This window comes from Oncorhynchus mykiss, chromosome 1, assembly GCF_013265735.2.
Source record: "Oncorhynchus mykiss isolate Arlee chromosome 1, USDA_OmykA_1.1, whole genome shotgun sequence".
In the NCBI taxonomy this organism is placed as follows: domain Eukaryota; kingdom Metazoa; phylum Chordata; class Actinopteri; order Salmoniformes; family Salmonidae; genus Oncorhynchus; species Oncorhynchus mykiss.
The window spans coordinates 66371833-66398462 of NC_048565.1; the positions used below are offsets into that span (position 1 = coordinate 66371833).

The 26630-nt window shown below is 44.4% G+C and overlaps 1 protein-coding gene across 3 annotated transcripts in view; it reads right to left on the reverse strand.

Annotated features, from left to right (window-relative positions):
• Positions 1-26630, reverse strand: part of ubr2 (ubiquitin protein ligase E3 component n-recognin 2) — a 40872-nt gene that overhangs the window by 10635 nt on the left and 3607 nt on the right. The window contains exons 3-38 of one of the 3 annotated variants that reach the window (XM_036983038.1): positions 26493-26571; positions 23751-23861; positions 23446-23576; positions 23183-23321; positions 19767-19829; positions 19494-19614; positions 19138-19245; positions 18787-18875; positions 16144-16242; positions 13227-13390; positions 12977-13076; positions 12577-12705; positions 12196-12379; positions 12019-12080; positions 11808-11918; positions 11604-11669; positions 11375-11497; positions 11193-11256; positions 10919-11043; positions 9306-9358; positions 8973-9124; positions 8688-8842; positions 8463-8565; positions 8071-8180; positions 7726-7809; positions 7432-7619; positions 7097-7296; positions 6766-6859; positions 6438-6596; positions 4776-4867; positions 4510-4585; positions 4223-4371; positions 1722-1777; positions 1515-1611; positions 1278-1345; positions 26-161 (exon numbers count right to left, since the gene is read on the reverse strand). In XM_036983038.1, coding sequence (XP_036838933.1) covers positions 26-161; positions 1278-1345; positions 1515-1611; positions 1722-1777; positions 4223-4371; positions 4510-4585; positions 4776-4867; positions 6438-6596; positions 6766-6859; positions 7097-7296; positions 7432-7619; positions 7726-7809; positions 8071-8180; positions 8463-8565; positions 8688-8842; positions 8973-9124; positions 9306-9358; positions 10919-11043; positions 11193-11256; positions 11375-11497; positions 11604-11669; positions 11808-11918; positions 12019-12080; positions 12196-12379; positions 12577-12705; positions 12977-13076; positions 13227-13390; positions 16144-16242; positions 18787-18875; positions 19138-19245; positions 19494-19614; positions 19767-19829; positions 23183-23321; positions 23446-23576; positions 23751-23861; positions 26493-26571 — 4040 coding nt within the window. Of the gene's footprint in view, positions 1-25; positions 162-1277; positions 1346-1514; positions 1612-1721; positions 1778-4222; positions 4372-4509; positions 4586-4775; positions 4868-6437; positions 6597-6765; positions 6860-7096; positions 7297-7431; positions 7620-7725; positions 7810-8070; positions 8181-8462; positions 8566-8687; positions 8843-8972; positions 9125-9305; positions 9359-10918; positions 11044-11192; positions 11257-11374; positions 11498-11603; positions 11670-11807; positions 11919-12018; positions 12081-12195; positions 12380-12576; positions 12706-12976; positions 13077-13226; positions 13391-16143; positions 16243-16333; positions 16433-18786; positions 18876-19137; positions 19246-19493; positions 19615-19766; positions 19830-23182; positions 23322-23445; positions 23577-23750; positions 23862-26492; positions 26572-26630 lie in introns of all 3 variants that reach the window. The other 2 variants (XM_036983031.1, XM_036983041.1) reach the window with 2 other exon arrangements.

The following is a 26630-nucleotide window of genomic DNA, read 5'->3' on the forward strand; positions in this document are numbered from 1 at the left end:
GGTGTAGGGTGCTCGCGCTCCTTACCTGGGCCTGACGTGAGCAGCATCTGGACCATGTGAGCCACAGTGATGATGTGGAAGAAGTGCAGCTGGACAGCGTCCACACTCAGCCCTGAAGAGTCCTGGGAGTGGACCGACCCGTAGGACAGAACCACACTCACCTGAGAGAGGGATCGGTGTTGACTTAACACTTATACACCCAAATCACATTTTATTGCTCACATACACATGTTTAGCAGATGTTATTGCGGGTGTAGCGAAATGCTTGTGTTCCTAGCTCCAACAGTGCAATAACATGTAACGATTTACAACACACACAATAAAAAAATAATAATATTATAATTCCATTAAGAAATATATACATATCAGAAGGAGCAATGTAGGAGTGGCATTGACTATAGTATAGTAGAATATAATACAGCATATACATATGAAATGAGTATAGCAGTATGTAAACATTATTAATGTTTTATGGTCAGAGTCAACAATTGGTTTGCGTATGATCTGGGAGCCCAGAGATATGATATACCACTTGGAATTTACAAGACCAGTCAAAAGTTATGACACGCCATAATATGGACGTGGTCTTTTACCAAATAGGGCTATCTTCGGTATACCACCCTTCCCTTGTCACAACACAACTGATTGGCTCAAACGTATTAAGGAAATAAATTCCACTAATTAACATGGCACACCTGTTAATTGAAATGCATTCCAGGTAACTACCTCATGAAGCTGGTTGAGAGAATGCCATGAGTGTGCAAAGCTGTCATCAAGAACATTCCAGTGTTTTACTTGCTATATTGTATTTACTTTGCCACTATGGCCTTTTTTTGGCCTTTACCTCCCTTCTCACATCATTTGCTCACATCGTATATAGACTTGTTTCTACTGTATTATTGACTGTATGTTTGTTTTACTCCATGTGTAACTCTGTGTTGTTGTGTGTCGAACTGCTTTGCTTTATCTTGGCCAGGTCGCAATTGTAAATGAGAACTTGTTCTCAACTTGCCTACCTGGTTAAATAAAGGTGAAATAAAATAAAATAACAAATTGTTTAAAGGCAAAGGGAGGCTACTTTGAAGAATCTAAAATATATTTAGATTTGTTTAAAACTTTTTTGGTTACTACATGATTCCATGTGTTATTTCATAGTTTTGGTGTCTTCACTATTATTCCACAATGTAGAAAATAGTCAAAATAATGAAAAACCCTTGAATGAGTAGGTGTGTCCAAACTTATGGCTGGTTCTGTAGGTGTGATGGACAGGGACTCACCAGAAGGTGCAACATGTCTATGTCCAGGATACAGGGAGAGGTCTCCACCTGGGGGTCTGGAATCAATGCTACACAAAACACACACATACCATCAATAAAACTATACAACCCAAATGCCTAGAACAAAAAAAAAGCCTCAACATATGCAACATTAACACAACATGTGAATTTGAATTCGGGCACTGAAAAGACCAGCCTACTGGTCCTGCAGGTGCCCGTTGACAGTGTCTGTCCTACCTGCTACCAGTCTGATGTAGTGGCCCTGCACGGAGGGCTGAGAGGCTGCAGTCCAACACGCTGAGCCAAACCTGGCCAGGGAGCTCAGGCAGTCATCCTGCACACACAAACACTGGTGTCAAATATGTCTCGGCACCTCTCCACATAACACAACAACCTAGAAGTCCACTGACTCATAGGTCAGAAGGAGAGGTTATAGTCGTTTACCTGTCTGCAAGGTAAACTTCCAAATAAAGGCTTCTCCTCGTCCACCAACAGTCGCTCTGCAAAATGAAAGAAGAAAAAAAAAAAAAGTCAGTTGAACATCACAGCGAGAGAAACGATTGTTGCGTTTGGACATCTGTGGGCCATTCTCAGCAACATATCAACTGACCCATTAAATAATGAAGACTTGACTAGGGCTGTGGCGGTCATGACATTTTGTCAGCCGGTTATTGTCACGCAAAAGACTGCCGGTCCCACGGTAATTTACCGTTAATTAACATAAAAAAAGTTTAGCATCTCCAGGCCTCCATGCATACAAGCCACTTTGAAACATCTACATTAAAAAGAAAAAAAAAGAAATCCATTTATACCATCACAATAATTCCATGATTTATTTTAGTCAGGCCTTAAAAGATACATTATGATATGAAGAGAATGTATTGAGTTGGCCTACTGTAGGTGTATGTTATCTGGCTATGCTCTATGCCGTAGGCTTGTTCATTTAGCTGACAAGATATGAGACTCATAAGCCTGCCATCATTGAATTTTATCAGATTTTACAGTAAGAAGAATATAATTGAACTTTGCTGAATAAAATAGAAATTATATTTTTCCCATTACAGCACGAGTGCGCATATGAAGTGGCTATGTTGAGCGTAAAAGTGACCATTAGAAACAGGTCCTATACGCTTTAGTAGTGAATGATACAAACCTCAGAATGTCTTAGAAATCAAAACGTATATGGGCTGCATGGTGCGACTACAGTCTATTGAGGATTTGAGCAAGTAGCCAAAAAAAAAAGCCTGCGCTCCGCTCCGTTCCTTGCCTCAGGCTGCACAGCTGTTCTCTCATCAAGTGGTCATATTTTCACCCATCAGACTATTCTCAATTTAATCTGGTCTTCACTAATATGTAAAATGAGTTTATTAGTAAAATAACGATTTAAAAATGGGCAGGAACAGGGACAAGGGGGGAAACAAAAGATGCCATCTGTATGCACTCAAACTGCCTAGTCAGTGAATGGAGGCGGAGCCCTTTCCCAACGGTCTGTTTTGTAGGCTACTTTGGTTGTAGAGCAGATCACGTGCTTAATATGAGCAGCTGAGAAATAAACAAACACTTCATCCAGTCCATGCATCAACCACTGTTTGAGCATGCTCTCGCTGCCAGACAGGTGATGTTCTGCCAAAACCCTGTCCGCCGTGGGCTCTCCAATCTTGTTCCTGCAGCTAACACAGTGCTTAATTATGGAAATCTGTTCATCAACATGTTTTTGCAACTAAACATATTTCACTAAACTGTTGACAGCCCGTCTGCGTGCTCAACAAAGGAATATAGGAGAGAGGAGATATCGCTATTCAAAATAAAATACAAATTCACTAATTGTAGGCAGCCCTTCACAATCAATCAATAGCATGGCCAAGGGATGTAGGTTCTCACCCAGACTCATGGATATGCATGTTGGAGGGTTAGGTAACCAGTCCATCCAGTATGCACAACACAGTCCACACTCACCTGCCCTAACTCAAATGTCTTTACTTTTGGAGTATAGGCTAGACCAATTATATACCAAAGACATCTTAAAATCAGTTTTGTTTTATGTTTTCCTTCCATGCATAATATGCGATAGGCAATGTATTGTATAACGGCACAATCATTTTAATGCAGGGTTTTTTCGGGTTTGGGCTCATAAGCATTTGGATTGAATCGTCACCGTAGAAAGCGCTGTCCATTTCGTTGTGTTGGGCTTTAAAACAGCATCCACCACAACCATGTTTTACACTGTTTTAAAACTATGATGGACCTACTGTTCTGATGATAAGTGTCTGATGTGATTTTACATTGTATTTGCATTGATGTTAGGGCTCTATTGTCCCTCTAACCACTGAGTACCAGGCCATTAGGACCTGACGGTAACAATAGAGCCCTGAGTACCAGACCATTAGAACCTGACGGTAACAATAGAGCCCTGAGTACCAGACCATTAGAACCTGATGGTAACAATAGAGCCCTGAGTACCAGACCATTAGAACCTGACGGTAACAATAGAGCCCTGAGTACCAGACCATTAGGACCTGACGGTAACAATAGAGCCCCGAGTACCAGGCCATTAGGACCTGATGGTAACAATAGAGCCCTGAGTACCAGACCATTAGGACCTGACGGTAACAATAGAGCCCTGACGGACCTGACGGTAACAATAGAGCCCCGAGTACCAGACCATTAGAACCTGATGGTAACAATAGAGCCCTGAGTACCAGACCATTAGGACCTGACGGTAACAATAGAGCCCCGAGTACCAGGCCATTAGGACCTGATGGTAACAATAGAGACCTGAGACCAGACCATTAGGATGGTAGTTGGTAGTTAGCAAGTTGATTTAAGACTTAACTCAATCCCACATGTGCACCATTGACATGGGTTTTATATCACTTTAAACTATGTTGGTTCTCTATTTCTTGTCAATCATCTTTTTTTTCTGTCTGTGTGTGTGTCTGTATTACCGATAGACTGGATGGTGTAGGCACAGCTGCCCCAGCACATGATGGGCACGCGGGGGTCCTGCTCGTTGGGGTGCACCTTAAGGCCAACTTTGTAGGTCGCCGTCCCAAACGTCGTCAGCATCTCCTTTATGGTGCTGGAGTAAGGACTCCTGAAGAGACGGGTAAGTGAACAACATCAAAAATCAGAGGAAGTCAATCAAACTAACCCAAAGATGCCTTGGTTTACTCCAAAAAGTATCTCTCGCTCATAAAATGGGTTACAATGTCAGTCATGAGCAGTCACTTACATGGGCGTGTAGTCTATTCTAAAACTCTCAGGGGCAGGGCACTGCTCTTCAACAGTCTCTTCAACAGCGTCAACACCTACACACACACACACACACACACACACACAGGTTAGTGACATAATGTGAACGCATAGACACATTCTGTCATATATCACTTCAGAAACACTCATCTCAATGCTGATATACAGTGACCTCTAATGTGTTACGCTGAACATATGAATGGTGTCGTGCTCTGATGAGAATGATCTGCGTGGGAAGGAACTCACCGACGGGCTGGAGTTTCCTGTGGGCAGAGTGCATGGCCTTGATCTGCTGACCACTGATCTTTAGCCACTGACCCAGACCAGGCTGCTCACAACTGGAGAGAGGAAAGAGAAGGCGACTGGTCAGTGGACTCACACTTATGGAGAAGCATACAAACATGGGCTGGCCATTGCTTCTTAATTTGGCATGCTAATAACAAGGCTGTTGGTATACACAGAGTTTACAAAACACTAGGAACACCTTAATATTGCACCCCTCTTCGATCCTCAGAACAGCCTCAATTTGTCGGGGGCATGGACTCTACAAGGTGTCAAAAGCGTTCCACAGGGATGCTGGCCCATGTTGACTCCAATACTTCCCACAGCTGTGTCAAGTTGGCTGGATGTCCTTTGGGTGGTGGACCTTTCATGATACACACAGGAAACTGTTGAGTGTGAAAAACCCAGCTGTGTCAAGTTGGCTGGATGTCCTTTGGGTGGTGGACCGTTCATGATACACACAGGAAACTGTTGAGTGTGAAAAACCCAGCTGTGTCAAGTTGGCTGGATGTCCTTTGGGTGGTGGACCTTTCATGATACACACAGGAAACTGTTGAGCGTGAAAAACCCAGCAGCGGTGCAGTTCTTGTTACAAACTGGTGCACCTGACACCTACTACCATACCCTGTTCAAAGGCACTTCAATATTTTGTCTCGCCTATTCACCCTCTGAATGGCAGACAAACACAATCCATGTCTCAAGGCTTTAAAAAAATAATAATTCTTTAACCTGTCTCCTCCCCTTCATCTACATTGATTGAAGTGGATTTAACAAGTTACATTAATAAGAGATCATAGCTTTTACCTGGATTCCCCTGGGTTCATCTACATCATGGAAAGAACAGGTGTTCGTAATGTTTTGTACATGCATCAGAACCATTCTTTGAATAATATTTATTTATTTAACCAGGTAAGTTATTCAGAGCATAATTTATTTAACAATAATGCCTGAATTGTATAAAAAAAATAAAAAAAATAAAAATACATTTGCTAGCATGGTCTTTTCTCTTGAAACTTTTCTCAGCGTTCTCTATGTGAAAATGTCTGAATGACCTCTGTAGTTGTGGAGGTGACGAATGAGCGTTAGTGCCGAGTCAGCCTTGACCTCGCGTGAGAGGAGTGGTACTGTTGACGTCAGAACTCTTGAAGGGAATTAACTGGGGGGGAGGGGAGGGGGGGGACTGGTTGGAGGTGAATGAGAGGCGGGAGACCAGAGCGGATTCCTCTCGTGACAACCACTAATCAGTGTGGGGGTCACGGTGACCCTGTACCAGTCGAGTGTGGTTTCCTGCATCCCAGTATTCTTAAGTGGAATCCTCTCATCCCCTTCATCTGCATCGATCTGAAGGAACTGGACGGGTGAAAGCAAATTCCCATTGAGAATTCACTATCTGCATCCACATATCCATCATTTTCAGACGGGCACAGGTAAAGGAAAAGAAACCAAACCAAGACACCAAATTAACACGTGTGTGTCTGTAGCTGAGTTGGCGCTTGCAACGTTAGGATGGAGGGTTCGATTCCCGGGGTCACCCGTAAGTTAAATGTTGGCAGCATGACCAAGTCGCTTTGGGTAAAAGCGACGGATAAAAGGCATATATTATTATGATAGTGTGTGATTGGGTACCTGTTGGAGCCCTTGGCGCCGGGGAGCAGCGGAATGACGGTGTTACTGAGGCACTCGCACAGCGGACACAGGAACTCCCCGTTCCCCACATCGTAGCTGGTGTGGACGCGCAGTCTCTGCTGACGCCGCTGCTCCTTGGCCTGCACCGCCTCAAAATACCTGCACACACACGACAACTATTGAGTTTTGCACCCAAACAGTCAACTCCACAGGCCCACTGAATCCTCAAGATCCAAACGCTCCCTGTTACACAACCCCTGTGTGTGTCCTACTGCCCTGCCCCAGCGCTGTAGGCCCAGGTTGTTGTAGAACCCCGAGTCTGGCTCACCTCTGCCAACAGTGAGAGTGCATGATGTGGCCACAGCTGCCTGTGTGCGTGCCAAACGACAGGTCAGGGTGCATGAAGAGAGGGTCGTAATGCTCTGGAAGACACAGGCAGGTAAGTCAAGCAATGCTAGTATATCATTCACAGACACAACACAAAGACGATACATCCTCCAATCTGTGGTATAGGATGAAGTTGCCTCTTGACACTGATCTAAGGTCAGTTTAACACCCCCAATAGTTAAGATTAGGACTTGAGGGAAGGTAAGCTGATCCTAGATCTGTACCTCAGGGCAAATTCTACCCATCTTTGTGCACTCCAGTCTCTCTCTCACCGGGGTCGTGAGGCGGTCTCTTGCGGTTCTTGGACATGACGGTGGAGCGCTGGACGAAGGCAGCCAGCACCATGGCCTTGCTGTCAGCCCTGATCTCCTGCTCCTCCTGGCACAGGATACACGTCACCACCTGCCTCTTCTCCCTGGGACGAGACCTCCTGGGACCCACACACACCAGGGCTGCGTCTGATGAAGTGGGGCTGCAGGAGACGGGGGGGGGGGGGGGGGGGGGGACGGGACAGCTTATAGAGCTTGATTGAGTGTAGAGTAGGGATTAGGTGGTGAAATACAAGTGTGTTTGCGTGGTGGGGTGTGTGTGTGCTCGTTGTCAGTACCTGTGCTCCAGTGAGGTAGAGGTGGAGGCGGATGCATACAGCTCCTCTAGACTCTGCTGGAAGAGCTCCTTGTTCTCGTTGATAAAGTGTCTCTGCATCTCTGACATCTGGGCCATGATCTTCTCCCTGCGCAGGCGAGCCATCTCCGCCTTCCTCTTCCTCTCCGCCTTGTCCTTGTCACACACCATCTGCAGGAAGGGAAGACACAGACGCGGTATATTTGTCTATTAAATTCACGAGAAACCAAATAAAATGCCATCTAGGTGCATCACCTCTTAGATGTGCTCGACCCACCTCTTCCTGACCGTGGCTCCCGCTGGCGGTCACAGTATAGGTGGAGGCAGTCAGCTCCCGCATCGTCTTAATGCTGGCCACCATCTACACAGTGACACAATACTATTACCTCGTCCATAAGTGAGACATCAATATGAACACGAGAACATATCTTCCTATTTTGTTTGACATAAGTCATTTTGGATATGCATGTGTCTCGAGGGACCACTAGTTGCACGCTGTCCTATGCTGCCTCCTGGTGGCCATGGCATGTACAATATTGCAGTGAACCAACTGAAACACTTGGGTAAGGTGTCTTCTATGAGAGTTGCATTGGTAGGGGAGGTTGAAATAATGTTGACCCACCTTGAGGATCCAGCGGATCATGTCCTTGTGGACCTCCAGGTGAGGGGCGTTCTGTAGGTTCTCCAAGAGGGCCAGGACACTGGCTGTGTTACTGGGGGCTTCCCCTGGACCTAGGACACACACGGCAGTTAAATACACTAGTTAAAAAGTAAATGGAAATCAAACTAATGTTGACCCCCCCCCCCCAAAAAAATGAATACCTGCACAGTGTCATGTTTGACCGTTTGAATGACCCAGATTATTTTGAGCAACATTTCTAAGATTTTTATTTTTCAGCTCTCCTCTCTCAGTTTTACAGTTTCAGAGTGAGAGAGAGAGTTAGCAAAACAGGTCCTGAATTTCAGGCTAACGATAACTCGGACTGGTACCCAGGCTAAGAGGGACTGACTCACGGGAGATTTTGAGGGTGAAGTTGAAAGAGACGTCGTGGTCTTCACTGCTGTTCTTCAACTGCTGCTGTTCCTCCAGCAGACCCATGCCTATTAGGTGGAGCACCTGGAGAGAGAGAGAGAGAGACACACACACGCGTTATGGACAGAGGGGCAGGCCTCTAATGTGCCTACAAATTAGCATAGTACGACACTGGAACAGCACAGTGCGGTCCTGGTCTCCCTCACCCTCTGCAGCATGGACTCTGACCAGTGCCCTCCGCTGGGCTCCACAGCCCACTGCAGCACGGCTCCCAGCATCCCCAGCAGCACATCACACTGCAGAATGTTCACCAGGCTGGCAAAGAGCGGGGAGAACGGGGGCAGCATCGGAGGAGGCAGGGCTACAACAAACGGATTACTTGATAGACAGCTGAAAGACCACAACCAATCACCACAATAGTTACATAATCAATTCCATTTAAAGACGTGCTTCACGTATATAAAGGAGAGGGTTTCTCTGAGACTCTTTACCCATGTCCTCTCCATTCTGTCGCTTCAGCTTCCTCTGGGCTTCCTCTGCCTTGGACTGGTCAGCTCGGGAGTAGTGGTGGAAGTAGAGGTTGAACTGCTTGGCACACTCTGGCCTGAGCTCATACAGCCCTCTGCCTGTCACGCCAGGCTTCCTGTGGGCAAAAAAGGACACGAGTGACCAACATCTCACACAAACTAGACCCAATGGGCGCATCATACATATCAAATTGTCTGATCTTTATTTAGCCAAGTCTTCAGGAACAAACTCTTTCACATTAACAATCTGGGTGGTCAGTTTAAACTTCATGTAAGAAACTAGAGAAAGCGACTTACTTAAACGAAGCAACACTGTCGATCACTCTCTCCATACCAGTCTCCTTGTTCTCCTAAGGAAGGGAGAACAGTTCAACCTCTCTCCAAACACACTAAGACAGTCGTGAAGAGGGCACAACAAAACCTTTTCCCCCTCAGGAGACTGAAAAGATTTGGCATGGGTCCCCAGATCCTCAAAAAGTTCTACAGCTGCACCATCGAGAGCATCCTGACCGGTTGCATCACCGCCTGGTATGAAAACTGCTCGGCATCTGACCGTAAGGCGCTACAGAGGCTAGTACGTACGGCCCAATACATCACTGGGGCCAAGCTTCCTGCCATCCAGGACCTATATAATAATAGGCGGTGTCAGAGGAAAGCCTATAAAATTGTCAAAGACTCCAGTCACCCAAGTTAGACTGTTTTCTCTGCTACCGCACGGCAAGCGGTATCAGAGAGAGAAGTCTAGGACCAAAAGGCTCCTTAACAGCTTCTACCCCCAAGCCATAAGACTGCTGAACAATTAATAAAATGGCCACCGGACTATTTACATCGACCCCCACCCCCCCACCATTTGTTTTGTACAATGCTGCTACTCGCTGTTTATTATCTACATATAATCACTTCACCCCTACCTACAAGTACAAATCATAAAACTTTTTTTTTTTTTAACTTTAGTTTATTTGGTAAATATTTGAACTCTTCTTGAACTGTACTGTTGGTTAAGGGCTTGTAAGTAAGCATTTCACGGTAAAGTCTACACTTATACATCAAGCTGACTCGCGCTACAGTAACAGGATGGGCTGAACTGCATTCCAGCTAACACAAGCCAAAGTGTGTGCAAGGCTACTTAATCTCTTGTGGACAGACTACGTAAACATATGACCAAATTACGCACAATTGTAGTTAGGCCAAGATAGACTAGCGTTTGCACCTCTTCTGCACTGCCTAGGTTCACCACTAGGTGTCAGGGTAGTCAATTCCACGCAGTTAAAGCGTCTCATCCAAAGCTCCAGATGGTGTGTAGATCATGGGAAGTGGGAGCAATCAAAGCAGATGCCAAGACAGTTTATGTCACGTTGACTATGACTCGTTACGAGATATTCCAAGTGAAAACTGCAGTCGGGCAGTCAGCCTGAACTTATGTGTGGTGAAAAAGGGAGTGAGGGAGAGCGAGAAAAGGGGAGAGTGTGAGAGAGAAATATAGTAAGAGTGAGAAAGAAGGAAAGGAGAGAAACAGATAGACAAAATAACACTGGGGTTAAAGTAACAAACAAAAAAATCCCATGACTGAAATTTAAGTCGATCTCAGATTGTCTAGAAAACTTTTGTCCGTACAGACTTTAAAAAAAAAAGACCGATCGGTTTGTCAGAATCATTTGCGGCCCAGAAAATAAGGGCAGTTTCTACATACTTTCTATTGTTTTAGACATTCAAGTGTGGCCTGGAGTGTTTTTTAAACCCAAAATAATAACCCCCCCCCCAAAAAACAAACCTTTTTACTCAAATCTCATACATCCCAGTGATGGAGAACTTGAACACTTGCTAATAGATAGACTAAGATAGAGAAATAGATAGCAAGAGAGCGGGAGATGTAAAGACGGAAGAGAAAGGGGCAGAAAGCAGAGCCTTACGTTCTCAGGCAGGGCCTTGACCAGCTCGCTGTGGGCCATGGGTCTGATACACAGCTGGTGAATGATCTCCCGCTTGATCTCGTCACAGCCTTCCACCTGGCCGACGCCAGCCTCAAAACGCTCACCTGAGACAAACGCACATACCCATCAGGTACTACCACCGCCGTCGTTAACATAAGGAAACAAGTCAAACAGAGGCTCCGAGCACACAAACAACATGATGAAACACACAGGCAACAAGTCCTAGTGAGCGGAAGGATCGTGGGGCACTCACCCACAACCATCATGATGAGATGCAGCATCTCCTCTATTAGAGTGTTGTTCTGCTGGACCACGTCCTAACAGAGACGTAGAGAGTCAGGTCAGTCAGAGATTGACACACACACACCAAAACGGAGTGCAAACGGAGTAAAAAAAAGCCAAAAGGAAGTTGTCATTGTGAGTGAGAGAGCAGACCTTGTTGGTGTTCTCCCTGTTGTAGCTCTTCCTGCAGTCGGCGGAGCTGAAGATGTGGTAGAGCTCGAAGCGGCTCAGGACTATCATCAGGAAGTGGTTGGGATCCATCATGGACGCTCCAGCCTGGAGTAAACACAAACGTAGACGTACACACACAAACTTGTTCAAGCCTGTAAGCCACGTTGTTGACCGTTAAGAGTCATTAGGTTGTTAGCTGAAACAAACCGACCTGCAGCATGATAAGGTCCTTGTCAAACATCTCCACTCTGCACTTGACATTGTGGTAGTAGTAGATCTGCAACCAGAGTACACTATGAGCTCTCTTCATTATAAACACCAAGAGAAGAGCAACACACACACACCACATGTTAGAGTTCTGGTATACAGCGCAGGGGGAAGAAAGGCAATACGGTGGCGGACGGGGCGATTTTACCTGATTCACCAATGAGAAGCCATTTCTCCTCCACATCCCAGCGTGCACTTGGGCACAGAGGACCAGGCAGCGAAGGGGGTGTTCAATCAGCATGGGGGGGCTCAGCTCACTCTGTGGACCATACGAGAGACTTGTTAGAAGACACACACATTTACTAAAAGGTAAGCTGAACATGTTCCAACCGTGCACAGAGACACTCCTGCATGCTTACCAGTGGAAGCTGCTCAGGGAATCTGTAGGCCACCTCCATCTTACTGAGGAGAACGTGGAGACCTAAACAGAAAACCAGCAGTGACCATGTTAACAATGTGCTGACTCTTCATCAATTTCAAAGCATTAGTGGTCTGTCATTCAGCTGTGTGTGTGTGTGTGTGTGTGTGTGTCCTACCTGCAAGTAAGCGGGAAACAGGCAGGTGGATGCTGACTTTCTCCTGAGACACGCAGTAACGGATGGTGTCCACAGAATGTCCACACATGCTCAGTGTGATTGGCTGCTCTCCATCGGTGAAGCCACTGTGGCAGTGTGTAAGGGCTGTTAGGCACTTCTTATAGGCTTCAATCAGCACACGTTCCTGTGCGCGCACGCACGCACGCACGCACACACACACACACAGGGGAAGAAACAATAGGACCACAGGTGAGAGAAGGCAGCTGCGTGTTTGTGTGAGCGAGCGTTTGAGAATGTGAGTTTGTGAGAGAAAGCGAGCGTGTGTACATTCATGTGCATATGAGCGCGCTCACACACACACGTATTTGTCCAGTCACTCACATCTGTGGCACACCACTCCTGCATCATGGAGATGATATGTGTGAGCTTCATCTGCAGGGTGAAGGCTGCCTCCCACTCAGGCTCCATCTCTATGTGCTGGCCCACCTGCCTCACCACAGGGTCCATGCCCTGAGGTGGGAAAGACAGAAAGCACAGATGCTGTTCAACACTACCCCAAATTAACTAGAGACATGGGATGGATCTAATTACTCTAATTTCCTCCATCTGCTCTGGTGTGAAGGAACTGTGTGGGTGAAAGTACGTTTTCCTGCAGGCTAACTAGGCAACCAACCATCTTATTTGTTCTGTTCCAAAGTGCTGCGCAGTCTCAATCATGCCCAGTGGGGTTGTAGGAACTCCCTATGTCTCCTACCACCACTACAAGGTGACCTGTCCTTACCTGCATGCACTTGAACAGCTCCAGGAAGGTGTCGAGTCCCTCCAGGAACTTCTCCCTGAGTTGGTCACTCCACTCTGTGGGCCGACTGATGAGGACGTATCTGCGCACACACAGCAACATCGTTTACAACCCATTCAGAACACACTCCACAGTGGTCAGTATGCTGGCTTTGTATAACACTCACACAACTAATCTACACACACTGTTATATTGCCCAGGGTGTGTGTGTGTGCGCACACATGCATCTTACTTGAGGTCTCCAATGAGGCTCTGTACGCGGCGGAACTTGAAGGCCTGCTGGGCGGTGTAGCGCTCAAACTGGAAGCGGCCCTGCAGGTCACGATGGCGCAGGTGGTCCACAAAAGTCCTGATGATTGTGGTCATCAGGTTCTCCTCTGTTATCAGCATGCGCGCCTGGGCCGGGGAAAGGAAGAGGTTCAGGGGGCCTCAAGTAGCAGGAGTCATTCTGGAGTCAAATCCTTACTACACACAATCTAAGCAAATCTATGTAAAAATGTGACAATATTCTACAGCCTGAAAGTAACTGTCCAGTGGAAATTGCACTTTTTAAAAGTTAATGTTCTGTTATTAACTCATACCCAAATAATGTTGGGGACTCATCCTATACTCACTCCTATGTGGCCAAAGGATACATTGTATCTCAAACAGACCATTTAAAAAAATGCTTGCCATTTCTTCAGAGGAGGATGCCATCTTCCTGAGGAGGAGCAGCTGGCCAATCAGTAGTCTACTCGGGTGAATATTTTTAATAACCGGTATACACCCAGACCAATCCAACACAGAAATGCTACTTTAAAAAAAAACATACTTCATTACCATTTTCTAGAAGGAAAACCATGTACACTCATATTTGTATTAATTATAGGTGATTGAAATCTGAAAACACTGGACAGTTACTTTAAATTACACTACAGCATACAATTGGAATAGCATACGATTCTTTAAAATTTTCTATGACATGGGTATAGTTATTACGACATGAAATGGGATGCTGACTGGATAATGTCGTTAAGAAAAATCACAAAATCTAACGTCAGTATAGCATGCCACACCCTTTTCAAAGAATCAATGTTGAGAATGGAGCTATTCGGAACAGAACTAAGATGACACTCATGATTTAGATCAGTGGTTCCCAAACTGTGGGGTCGGCGGGGAACTCAGTCCGGTTTAGGGCTGTTACGATGATCGTATTACCGCCACAGTCACGAGTCATGACCACAGTCAAATTCCATGTGGCCTTTTAGTCATGGTAAATCGAATAGGCTTCTCCAAGCTTTGATGCTGCTCAACATTTCTCTAGGCTATGCAATTGCATGAGAAAACAGTTGATGGCCTCTATTAAAAAGAGGAGGAGCCCATCAGCTTTCTAAAGACTAGGCCTACTATATTTATTTTTCAACTTTCCTAATATTAAGCACACTACTTAGTTTACAAAAGGAGCATCACCTACCTGGCTGGCATGAAAATGAACCATGGGAACAGAGTACTATTTAAGTGCATCTTTTATTATTTCCCATGCCCCCTGTTCCGAGACAGGTGCATGATCATGGTCCGTTCTAAATCAAAACTAATTTCACACATATATACTATTCTGTATATGCAAAGACAACATTAAATTAAGAATAGTTTGATTGGTGACAATATTAGCCTATCACTTATGAACGATATATTAACACTTGTGAATGATGCCCAGCTTGTGTGCAGTAAGGCAAGAAACAGAGCATGCCTTTGTCGACTTTCTCAAATCAGTCCCACACCTCATGTAGCCTAGCCCATAGGCCTATATGTTTTGTAAAGTGGCATACATAGGCGGCACGTGAGTTTCAAGTTTGGGGAAGATAATTTTCACCTTTATAATTAAGCATTACATGCATAATCACATTTCCGGTCACTTGAGAACAGCGGTTTGCCGCTAATTGATTGTATTTTGGAACATTCCCGCTTATAACCTACTACCGTGTGCGCATTGATGCTCTCAATGTGAAGAAATAGCCTAATGGTTTATCAACATTTTAAGCTAAACATTCTGATCTGTTGAATCAGCCTCATTGCTTTTAAAAGTTTTTGTGATGCTAGTGGTTGTATTAATTTGGGATCTATCACATCCCACGTTCGGAATATAAATTTCTTGCACTGAAGGACAATAGAATAGGTACTCTTGTACTATGGGGGATAGTATTTGACACAGGCTGGTGCTTTTGCTGTTCATTAGGCCTACTCGTACTCATTGGCTGACGAAAAGTAGGCTAAATGGGGTCAGTTCTTCTAACATCGAAATTTGAAGTTTCATGCAGCTTTTCATAAGAGTAACTATTTCTTTGTTTACTGCTCAACACAGAAGAACCGCATGTGCGCGCTCCCTCAAATCGCTTGGAGAAAATATCCTCATACTATAATATATTGCCACGGAATTCCAAGCAAATCTTGTCTGCTAAATGAACTAGTGTAGCCCACAGCCAAATGGCATAGCCAGATCAGGACAATTTCTGTTCTTGTGAAATAGAGAACATTTTCTTCATATCATGACAAAATTTAATGACTGCCACAGCCCTAGTCCAGCTTTAAACTTACTCTTGAAAATGTTAATAGTAGAATGCACAAGGTGCAATTTCGAAATTGGGTAGTCATCATCAGTTCCTCTTGTCAGGTCAGTCGTTGCATACCTTTGAGAGCTATTTATAACTTGTCAAAAATGTCCAGATCAACTAGCCCATGTCAGCTAATGTTTTTAGCCAATTGATTTTGAATACACATTAGACATGGCAAGAAAAAGTGCTTTTAAAATGGCAAAATGTCTATGCACCCCATGACAAAATGTGTAGAATTGCAGGAAATAAGCGTTAAAAACTTCCAAAATTCTCTCCACCAAAAAGAGGTGTGAACAGTTTGTGTCATGAACAGTGCTTGTGCCCACAGAAATAGACGTGTGTGAGCGCGCGCAGAAGGGGAGGGATGTTTCCCAATGCTGGAAGGGCCCCCCTCCCCCGAGTGAAAAAGTTTGGGAACCCCTGACTTAGATGGCCATACTTTCTCTCTATGGACGTGACATCATCCATTCTAAGTCTAAGATCCCTGAGGTTGTCAGCATGCGTCCCATCTCGGATGGTACTATCTTATCTCACCCCGACCCTGCCGCCCGTACTCACCAGCGAGGGCACTGTGAACATTTGCACGGAGAGGTCAGTGACTGAGAACTCCCTGTCGTGGTCATCTTTCACATAGTCGCTCTGCAAGCGCTCATAATTCTAATGGTGTTGGCATGGGGAAGACAAGAGAAGAAGAGAAGGTGTGTGTGTTGAGAGGTGTGTGGTCAGGCGTGGGGTTGGGGTTACTCACCATGGTGGGGACGGTGAAGAGCTGAACTGACAGAGAGGTCACTGACACTACACGCTCGTGATCATCCTCCATAAAATCTGTCTGGAGGCGCCGGTAATTCTAAACGACAAGGGGGACATTCACCTCCTGGTCAAAGGGCGTGGGCCCCTTTTCCTCTCCTCAACCCCCCCCCAAAATTAATTTCTAAGTTCCAGGGAGAAGTAACCCCTAGACACAGATCTAGGATCAGCTTACTCCCCAAATCGAAAAACCTTAACCATTTGGGAGGAGGAAAGCAAAACGGACCTCAGATCAGTGTCTACGGGCAACTTCATCCTTCTCCCCGTTTAGCTTCTGAAGCCCTCCTGCCCTTGACCACCCAGGTCTCTGAAAGCATAGACATAGAATCCCAGAAGAGCATCAGACCAATTGTGTCCAATCAAAGTTAGGGTTAAATACTCCTCCACGTAAGATTTTGAGCAGCCTATCTTAGCTCATGCCACCCAGTGAGCGCATATATCTATGCTCTCATGTTCAGCTCAGGAGACCTGTAGAGCCTTGGCTCCGAGTGTGTGTGTGTGTGTGAGAGCAGAGCAGCCTTTGGGGTCAGACAGGGACCGGGAGTGTGTGGGCCTGAGTTACACGCCAAGAAGGCTAAGAGGAAAGCCACCCAGGAGGACTGGTTAAAGGATGTGATGTAGTTAGTGCCCCCATTGAGGCTTTGTGTCAACACATTCACACAATACAGTCTTCCGTTATATCAAACTTTAATTCAAGACAGTGTCCAATTCCCTGCAATAGCTACACCATACATTTACATTGAGCTAGCACTTACAGTTGAAGTCAGAAGTTTACATAAACTAGTTTTAATGACTCCATCCTAAGTGTTTCAACCACTCCACAAATGTATTGTTAACAAACTATAGTTTTGGCAAGTCGGTTAGGACATCTACTTTGTGCAGGGCACAAGTCATTTTTCCAACAATTGTTTACAGGCAGATTATTTCACTTAAATCACAATTCCAGTGGGTCAGAAGTTAACATACACTAAGTTGACTGTGCCTTTAAACAGCTTGGAAAATTCCAGAAAATGATGTCATGGCTTTAGAAGCTTAGAAGCTGCTAATTGACAACACAATCAGGTTCATCCTTGGGAGCAATTTCCAAATGCCTGAAGGTACCACGTTCATCTGTACAAACAATAGTACGCAAGTATAAACACCATGGGACCACACAGCCATCATACCGCTCAGGAAGGAGACGCGTTCAGTCTCCTAGAGATACTTTGGTGCGAAAAGTGAGAATCAATCCCAGAACAACAGCAAAGAACCTTGTGAAGATGCTGGAGGAAACAGGTACAAAAGTATTTATATCCACAGTAAAACGAGTCCTATATCGACATAACCTGAAAAGCCACAGTTTGCAACTGCACATGGGGACAAAGATTTTACATTTTGGAGAAATGTCCTCTGGTCTGATTAAACAAAAATTGAACTGCTTGGCCATAATGACCATCGCTATGTTTGGAGGAAAAAGGGGGAGGCTTGCAAGTCGAAGAACACCATCCCAACCGTGAAGCACAGGGGTGGCAGCATCATGTTGTGGGGGTGCTTTGCTGCAGGAGGGACTGATGCACTTCACAAAATAGATGGCATCATGAGGGGGGGAAAGTATGTGGATATATTGAAGCAACATCTCAAGACATAAGTCAGTAAGTTAAAGCTTGGTTGCAAATGGGTTTTCCAAATGGACAATGACCCCAAGCATACTTCCAAAGTTGTGGCAAAATGGCTTAAGGACAACAAAGACAAGGTATTGGAGTGGCCATCACAAAGCCCTGACCTCAATCCTATAGAAAATGCGTGTTCAGAACTGAAAAAGCGTGTGTGAGCAAGGAGGCCCACAAACCTGACTCAGTTACACCAGCTCTGTCAGGAGGAATGGGCCAAAATTCACCCAACTTATTGTGGGAAGCTTGTGGAAGGCTACCTGAAACATTTGACCCAAGTAAAACATTTAAAGGCAATGCAACCAAATACTAATTGAGTGTATGTAAACTTCAGACCCACTGGGAATGTGACGAAAGAAATAAAAGCTGAAATAGATCACTCTACTATTATTCCGACATTTCACATTCTTAAAATAAAGTAGTAATCCTAACTGACCTAAAACAGGGAATTGTTACTAGGATTAAATGTCAGGAACTGTGAAAAACTGGAGTTTAAATGTACTTGGCTAAAGTGTATGTAAACTTCCGACTACAAATGCATGTAGATCAGGATTGAGTCCTCGCCCCTGCTGATGTATGTTGACACATTAGTTCCTCATTAAAAAGGGGGCCAGCTGGAGACGCAGGTTCACAATAGCGCCTCCAGTGCTTCTAATGCAGAATGCACTGTGACTTTCCACATAGCTGTGTTACATTAGGTGGCCATACTGGTCCTTCAAATCAAGGGACAAAAGAAGAGGCTTACTTTTGCAAACTGGATAGCAAATAGCTTCTTGTATTTGAGGTCCATGAGAAGGCTGCTCATAAAGAGCTGGTGGTAGACATTCCTGGCCCCTGGAGTGGAAAACAGGTATTACTTAGAACTGTACTCACAGAAAGGCTGTTTATGTTTTATGTGCATTGCAGGAGACAGGGTGGGGTGGGGGGGGGGGGGGTCAGTCAATGCCATCCCAATTCAATCAAATCTCAAAGTAAATAGACATTTGCCATTTCTTTTCGATGAGGATTTTTCAATTATTGAGTTGAATTTAAATGTAATTGTCCCTAACCCTGGCAGGAGAACTAAAACTAAAAGGTCGCATTTCCTCCTCCTTACCTTTCCACATCTTGGAGTCACAGAGCATGAGTGTGTCCACCAGGGAGGAGTTCTCTCCCTCTGGCCCTCTCTCCAGGCCCACCTGACACAGGATCCTCCTCAGAGCGTCTACACACACATCATACACAAGTTCTGTCAATGGGCCTCGGGCAGACACACACAAGGATAGCAAAAGTAAAGACTGACGTGACCAAAACGTATTTTTCATCCAATAAACCACTTATGAAGCGGAATAATACAAAATAAAAAAAAGATTACAGGTTAAATTCTTTATATTTCAAGAGGATACGGAGTGTACAATCCAACGGCAGTTAGACATACTTCACATGCAGCTTGGAAAGAGGAAGGAGGCTGACCTGAGTATCCTATGACGTGGCCCAGCCAGTGGAGGGCTTTGAGAGCAAAGCACTGGTGAGCCACCACCGATGAGTGCATTACCTGGACCCTCAAGGGCTTCGACTGACGACTCGTGTTCCTCTGCAGACGCACACACACAGATTAACACACTCATGAAAAATTACTGTAAAATAACATGGGTTTAATTGGTGGCTGCGGTGGGATGTGAGCATCCGTCATCTCATGACAATTTCAATGGAGATACATCCAGCTCCCCAGACCAGGCTACTCACCACAATGACTGACTTGGCCTGCTCACAGAACGCGAAGTCGCCAAAGCGCACCGATTTCCTTCCCTGTATAGCAGAAGATACAAGAGAATGATTACACACATATGAAGTATGGCTGGGAATTGCCAAGGACCTCACGATACGATATTATCACGATACTTGGGTGCCGATGCAATATGTACTGCGATTCTCACAATTCTATATATATTGCGATAGGATACCACGATTTTATTGTAATGTTCCAAATATATTGCTCAATATCTTTTACATTTTACTTAACTAGGCAAGCCAGCTAAGAACAAATTCTTAGTTACAATGACGGCCTAGACCATCCAAACCCGGATGACGCTAGGCCAATTGTGCTCCGCGTTTGAGGATGTACAGCCAGCCGACTAGTGCTAGCTAACCCTACCTGCTAGGGATGCACGATATATTGTTAAGCATATCGGAATCGGACGATATTAGCTAGAAAATACCAACATCGGCTCTATGTCTAGTTTAACGCTGATGTGCCAAACCGATGTCAAAACTGACGTGCATACGTATAACGTAGGTAGATGACGTGCATACCTATATAACGTAGGTAGATGACGTGCATACCTATATAACATAGGTAGATGACGTGCATACCTATATAACGTAGGTAGATGACGTAATGATGCAACGAAAAATACAGCGCTACACGTGCAACAGCATTCCTAACCTCGCCCACAATGTCTGCTGTGTGGATCTATTTTTCAAGTGTCAAAGGAAGAAAACAAAAAGGCCATAAGCAATGTTTGTGCTGCTATTATTTCCCGAGGGGAGAAAGTGAAATCATTCAATACCACAAACCTAATTACTCATTTGAAAGTGCATCCCCCCCAGATGTTCAGCGACTACTTAGAACAAAAGCAGAAGAAAAAAACTACACTTCCAACAACTAAACACGTTCAAGTCGAGCAGTCATTTGAAAGAGTAAGAACATTTCAGTGAGACAACTCAAATGCGAAATCAATTAACGCCAAGATAATGGCCTTGACAATCAACCGTTCTCTGTCGTGGATGATGTTGGCTTTCGTCGACTGGTCGAGCACCTCGAGCCCCGGTACACACTACCAAGTAGGCAATATTTTTTAGATGTTGCCCTACCGGAGTTACACAGTATTGCTGAAACGCACATCCATGAGCGTCACTGCCATTAGCTTCACGACTGACATTTGGACCAGCGATGTCAGCCCCATGAGGATTCGGAGTCTGACAGCATAGTGGGTCGACGAGGACTTCGTACTGAGGAAAGTCGTATTGCATACTCAAGAATGTGCTGGTTCTCATACCGCTGCTGCCATTTCAAAGGCATTTGAGAACATGTTTGGAACAAAGTACACACTGTGCTACCTGATAATGCACATGACAAAGGCTTTGGAAGAATGCAGAGTCACCAGTTTTCCATGCATAGCACACATGCTGCAACTGGCTGTGAACGAAGGTGTTTTGGACCAACGCAGCATATCTGACAGTGGCAACAGGTAGGAAGATAGTGGGTCATTTTAAAACACTCACAGCTAGCATGTAGCCGGCTGCAAGCAATACAGGAACAGCTTAGAGTAAAAACGAAAAGGCTTAAGCAAGACATTTCCACCAGATGGAACAGTACTTTTTACATGACGGAGAGCCTGCTGGAACAAAAACGAGAACTTGGCGCGTACGCAGCCGACTATGAGTTACCTGCAACAATCAGTACAAACCAGTGGACTCTCATTGAAAACATGAACACACTCCGAGCTCCATTCGAACAACTGATTAGAGAAATAAGCTCATCAACTACGTCGGCAGCAGACGAGTGATACCCCTCTCCCATGGCATTGAAACACCTGCTCAACAACACTGCCGACACAGACCGTGCGGTTAAAACTTGCAAAAGTACTCTAGTAGAGGCTGTGAACAAGAGATTCAGTGGTATTCTCTGAGCCTCTTTACTGTCTCACCACCATGCTCGATGCTAGGTACAAGGACCGCTGCTTCGATGCAGACAAAAAAACAAAAAAAACAGGGTTTATGTGAAATGTTACATACACCTCTGGACAAGATGGAAACGGACAGTGACAATGCGCACCAAGGAAGAGGACCCGCGACGGAAGAAGCCACGGACAGACAGAGCTGAAACTTCCCTGCTTGACATGCATGATGAAATCCTGCTTGAGAATGAAACGACTGAACAACAAAACAGCACAGCAATTGAAAGAAATTGGTTTTGATTGTTTTTCTGGTAATGGGGACATACGGAAATTCCAACAAAATAACTTTTTGGTCAGTGTGTGCGTGTGTGTGTGTGAGACGCGTTGTATTGTCATTTTCTGTTACTACATCGGCCATCATTTGCCAATGTTGATCTATGCCTAATGATACTTTGGAATGTAGGAATAATGCAATATGTTGTATTTAATGTACTAACCCCCTTTCTCATTATTTGCAGATACTAGCATACCTGACAGAACCTACTATTACCAGGAATGAAGATGCACTTGGATACTGGAGAAGTAACAAGCATCTTGGTGCTTCCCTGTACTAGTGCGGACAGTGAGCACCTTTTCAGTGCAGCTTCACACATTGTAGACGGAAAAAGAAACGGACTCTCTCGAGCAGGTCCTCTTTGTGAAGAAAAACCTCCCCCAAATGTTACAATTGTAAACGGGCAGTCATATTGTAGCCCAGTCATCTATAGTCACGGTTGTTTTTTCATGGCTGGTATAGGTCAAGATTTTCATTTCATTTAAAACTAAGCAGTTTTGTTCTTTTGTTTATTTATTTTTATTTCCTAAATGAAAGATGAGATGTGTTGTAAATTTGCTCTCATTTTACTAGTCAAGTCAGCTGAGCACATTTGAATAGCTGAAGTTGTGCCATTTATAGCAGTTCAGGACAGCCTAGAGACAGTCATATTTTCAAGCAGTTAAAGCTAAAATGATGAACTGCATTTTAGTTGCAACCAATATTTCTTTCAAAGCAGATTTAAGTTTCTCCATAGAGTCAAGATTGGATAGTGAGAAGAGCCACAAAAAACTTAACCATCTTCGTAATGGGGGGCAGCTAAACTATTTGTGTCATGAATATCTGTTGTGCTAATAAAATACATTCATGGTTGTCATTTCTATCAATTACAAGTTATTAAACAATCTGTTCCTAACTGAACATATGACACCTTGTTTCAACTATTTAACTGTACTAGAATGCTTAAAAGGCAGGCTAAAATTTTAAATATTGGTTATCGGTATCGGACAAAAATGTCATGTCGGTGCATCCCTACTACTTACAGTAGTAAAATAATGTTTAACTAATTAATACCTGGAGTCAAATATAGATATAATATTGCAATATGTAACTATAAATGTCCCCCCCCCCATCACTAATATGAAGCCATTAGTCATTAACACACTCACATCTCTGTCTACTGTGGTGGCAAAGCTGACTGCTTCTTTCTGGGTGCAGTTGACAGCCTTCTGGAGGGTGTAGATGACTTGCTCGTAGGTGTGGACCTCGTCATTGAAGAGCATGCAGTAATAGGTGTCACCTCGGTCTCTGACAAATCAAAAAGACGTGAATATCAACTGGCTAGAGATGAAAACAATTTTGTTGTCATGACGACCAGCAAGAACGTGACATGTAATCACAAATAACTTCCTGTGTGCGGGCGTGTACATACGGAGGCTCTAGGCCCGGGGGCAGTTCATCCTCCTTGTCCCAGGTGAGCATGTCCACGGCGTATTTCAGCACAATAGCGAAGACATTATAGCAGCGGGCAATCATGTCTGTTGACAGGTGGGCCAGGGGATCCTGCAGATACACAATCAAACAATGTTGTGTCAACCTCAAAGAATGATTCAAGTGGCAATTAGCAATCTGTAACAACTTGTAACAATGTGTAGTAACAGCAGCGAATGAACGGTGTACTTTTATTAGATGTGAATGAGACATGATATACAGTCGCAGCGGCTGAGAGCTGCTCACCTCCTGACAAGAGTCACTGATGTTGGGCTCATGTTTCTGACAGTAAGGGCCCTTCTTCCAGGCCTCTGTGTCTCCACAATCACAGAAACCCCCTCCCCCAGAAGTCGTCATCTGAAGGGGAGACGATATGTGAGGCAAGACAACACAAGTACATGTACACAGTCATACGCAGCAGACAGAGAAGCTTCTGGATGGTTTACATTTGGAAGACGACAACAACGACCACCTTCTACATCACCTGCATTGCCTTTCAATTGTTTAACTTGGGTCAAGCTTCCCACAATAAGCTTCCTCCTGACAGAGCGGGTTTGTAGGCCTCCTTACTCGCACACTTTTTCAGTTCTGCCCACAAATTTTCTATAGGATTGAGGTCAGGGCTTTGTGATGGCCACTCCAATAGCTTTACTTTGTTGTCCTTAAGCCATTTTGCCACAACTTTGGAAGAATGCTTGGGGTCATTGTCCATTGGGAAGACCCATTTCTCCAAAAAGTACAATCTTTGTCCCCACGTGCAGTTGCAAACCGTAGTCCGGCTTTTTTTATGGCCGTTTTGGAGAAGCTTCCTTGCTGAGCGGCCTTTCAGGTTATCTCGATATAGGACTTGTTTTACTGTGGATATAGATACTTTTGTACCCGTTTCCTCCAGAATCTTCACAAGGTCCTTTGCTGTGGTTCTGGGATTGATTTTCACTTTTCGCACCAAAGTACGTTCATCTCTAGGAGACAGAATGTGTCTCCTTCCTGAGCGGGATGACGGCTGCGTGGTCCCATGGTGTTTATACTTGCGTACTATTGTTTGTACAGATGAACGTGGTACCTTCAGGCGTTTGGAAATTGCTCCCAAGGATGAACCAGACTTGTGGAGGTCTGCAATTTTCTATGAGGTCTTGGCTGATTTCTTTAGATTTTCCCATGATGTCAAGCAAAGAGGCACTGAGTTTGAAGGTAGGCCTTGAAATACATCTACATCTCCAATTGACTCAAATGATGCCAATTAACCTTCCAGAAGCTTCTAAAGCCATGACATTTTTCTGGAATTTTCCAAGCTGTTTAAAGGCGCAGTCAACTTAGTGTCTGCAAACTTCTGACCCACTGGAATTGTGATACAGTGAATTGTAAGTGAAATAATCTGTCTGTAACCAATTGTTAGAAAAATTACTTGTGTCATGCACAAAGCAGATGTCCTAACCGACTTGCAAAAACTATAGTTTGTTAACAAGAAATTTGTGGAGTGGATGAAAAACGAGTTTTAATGACTTCAACATAAGTGCATGTAAACTTCTGAATTCAACTATACATACTTCTGCCCTGAAGTAGTGTTTTAGAAAGTTCTAGAACACAAACAAAGAGGAGTAAGACAAAACCAGAATGCATAAGTAAGCACTCAAGGTCATATTTTCTGCAGATCAATTCACCCTACCCCCCAATCCTAACCTTAACTGTTAGTAGGCCTAAAAACTACAGTATATACCTGACCCTGTATCAGTGGTTAGGGGCAACTTGTACCTACTCTTGGGTGAACAGAGCTTGAGACCTGAGGATAGGTGCACCCATCCTGAGACTCACATGGCAGGAGAGTGGCAAGCCAGGCTAGGCCCAAATGGGATTAGCCTGACTGATCCTCAGCCTGGATTCAGAGCAGCAACTGGATGACCCATCTCATGGCAATCACCCACTCACTTACCTACCCATTCAGCACTTCTACTGAAACCTAGTGCTGAGCGATTTGTGCTTTTTGAGGTCGGTTCAGTTTTGGTTGATTTTTTTTTTTAATAATCATGTTTAGGTTATTACTATTTTTATTATGAAATAATTATATTACAATGTTAGAGCTTTTAATGGATATTCCAAAGTCAAAAATAGTGAACATTCAATTGCCAAAACATTTAAAATATTCCATCGTCTGTGTCAGGTCCACATTGGGTAGACATCAATGGAAGAAATTAGGAAATGACTATGAAATATAATATTTCAGTTGTGTATATTACATAATGTACTGTCTTTTGTCATCCTATTTCGCTGGCCTGCCTAAGTTTGCTGCAGAGCTGTCTGCCAAAATACATTTGACTAGCTCTTCAAAGTAAATAAGGCATTCTTTCACAAACCGTCTCTGTCCCTCTCGTCGTTGTGTACATTTCTCTCTCATGCGGTCTGTGTGCATATAACCTAACGTAGCAGGCGTAAAAGTGTATCCTTCCAAAGAGTTGTATATAATGATGAGATACTCATGCCTCTGCCCTAACAATGGAAGTCGTTGTCCCAAAGGCAGGTGACAAGCTTAGGTCCAAAATAAGCCCATAGAAATGTATTGGACTTTATTTTGGACAGATTTTGGCTAGAGTAAAACCTCTCGCTTTGCCTCTTCCTCTCTGATCCGTCTCTGTCCGAGCTGTAAAAAACAGGCGCAATGGATTATGGGCATTGTTGTTCATTACCATGGCTATGCGGTGAACTAGGTTGAATATTTGCTTAATGAAAACTACAACTCCCTTCCGCCCAGAGTCCTACATAGTTCTCGACTTCTCGTGAATGATTTCTCTGTAGAGAAACGGCACGTTGGGCTCACCAATATTTATTTCTTAAATGAATGGAAATCAAGTTATTGAACCAACGTGGGTCAATTAGTTGTTTCATAAACAAAATGACAGTTAATGGCTCAGCACTACTAGCCATTGTTTGGGCTGTTGGCCTGCTTATACTGAACCCTTGAGTGTATGATAGAGGTTGTGTGGTCCTTCTTACCCTGTAGCGATGTTCTTTATGCACACTGCCCAGGAAACACTGCATACAAAGCACACAGGTGGGGTCTGCAGCACATTCCCTGCAGGAGAGAGAGCTAGATTGTGAGAGAAGCAGGAGGGACAGCAACAGTACCTAACA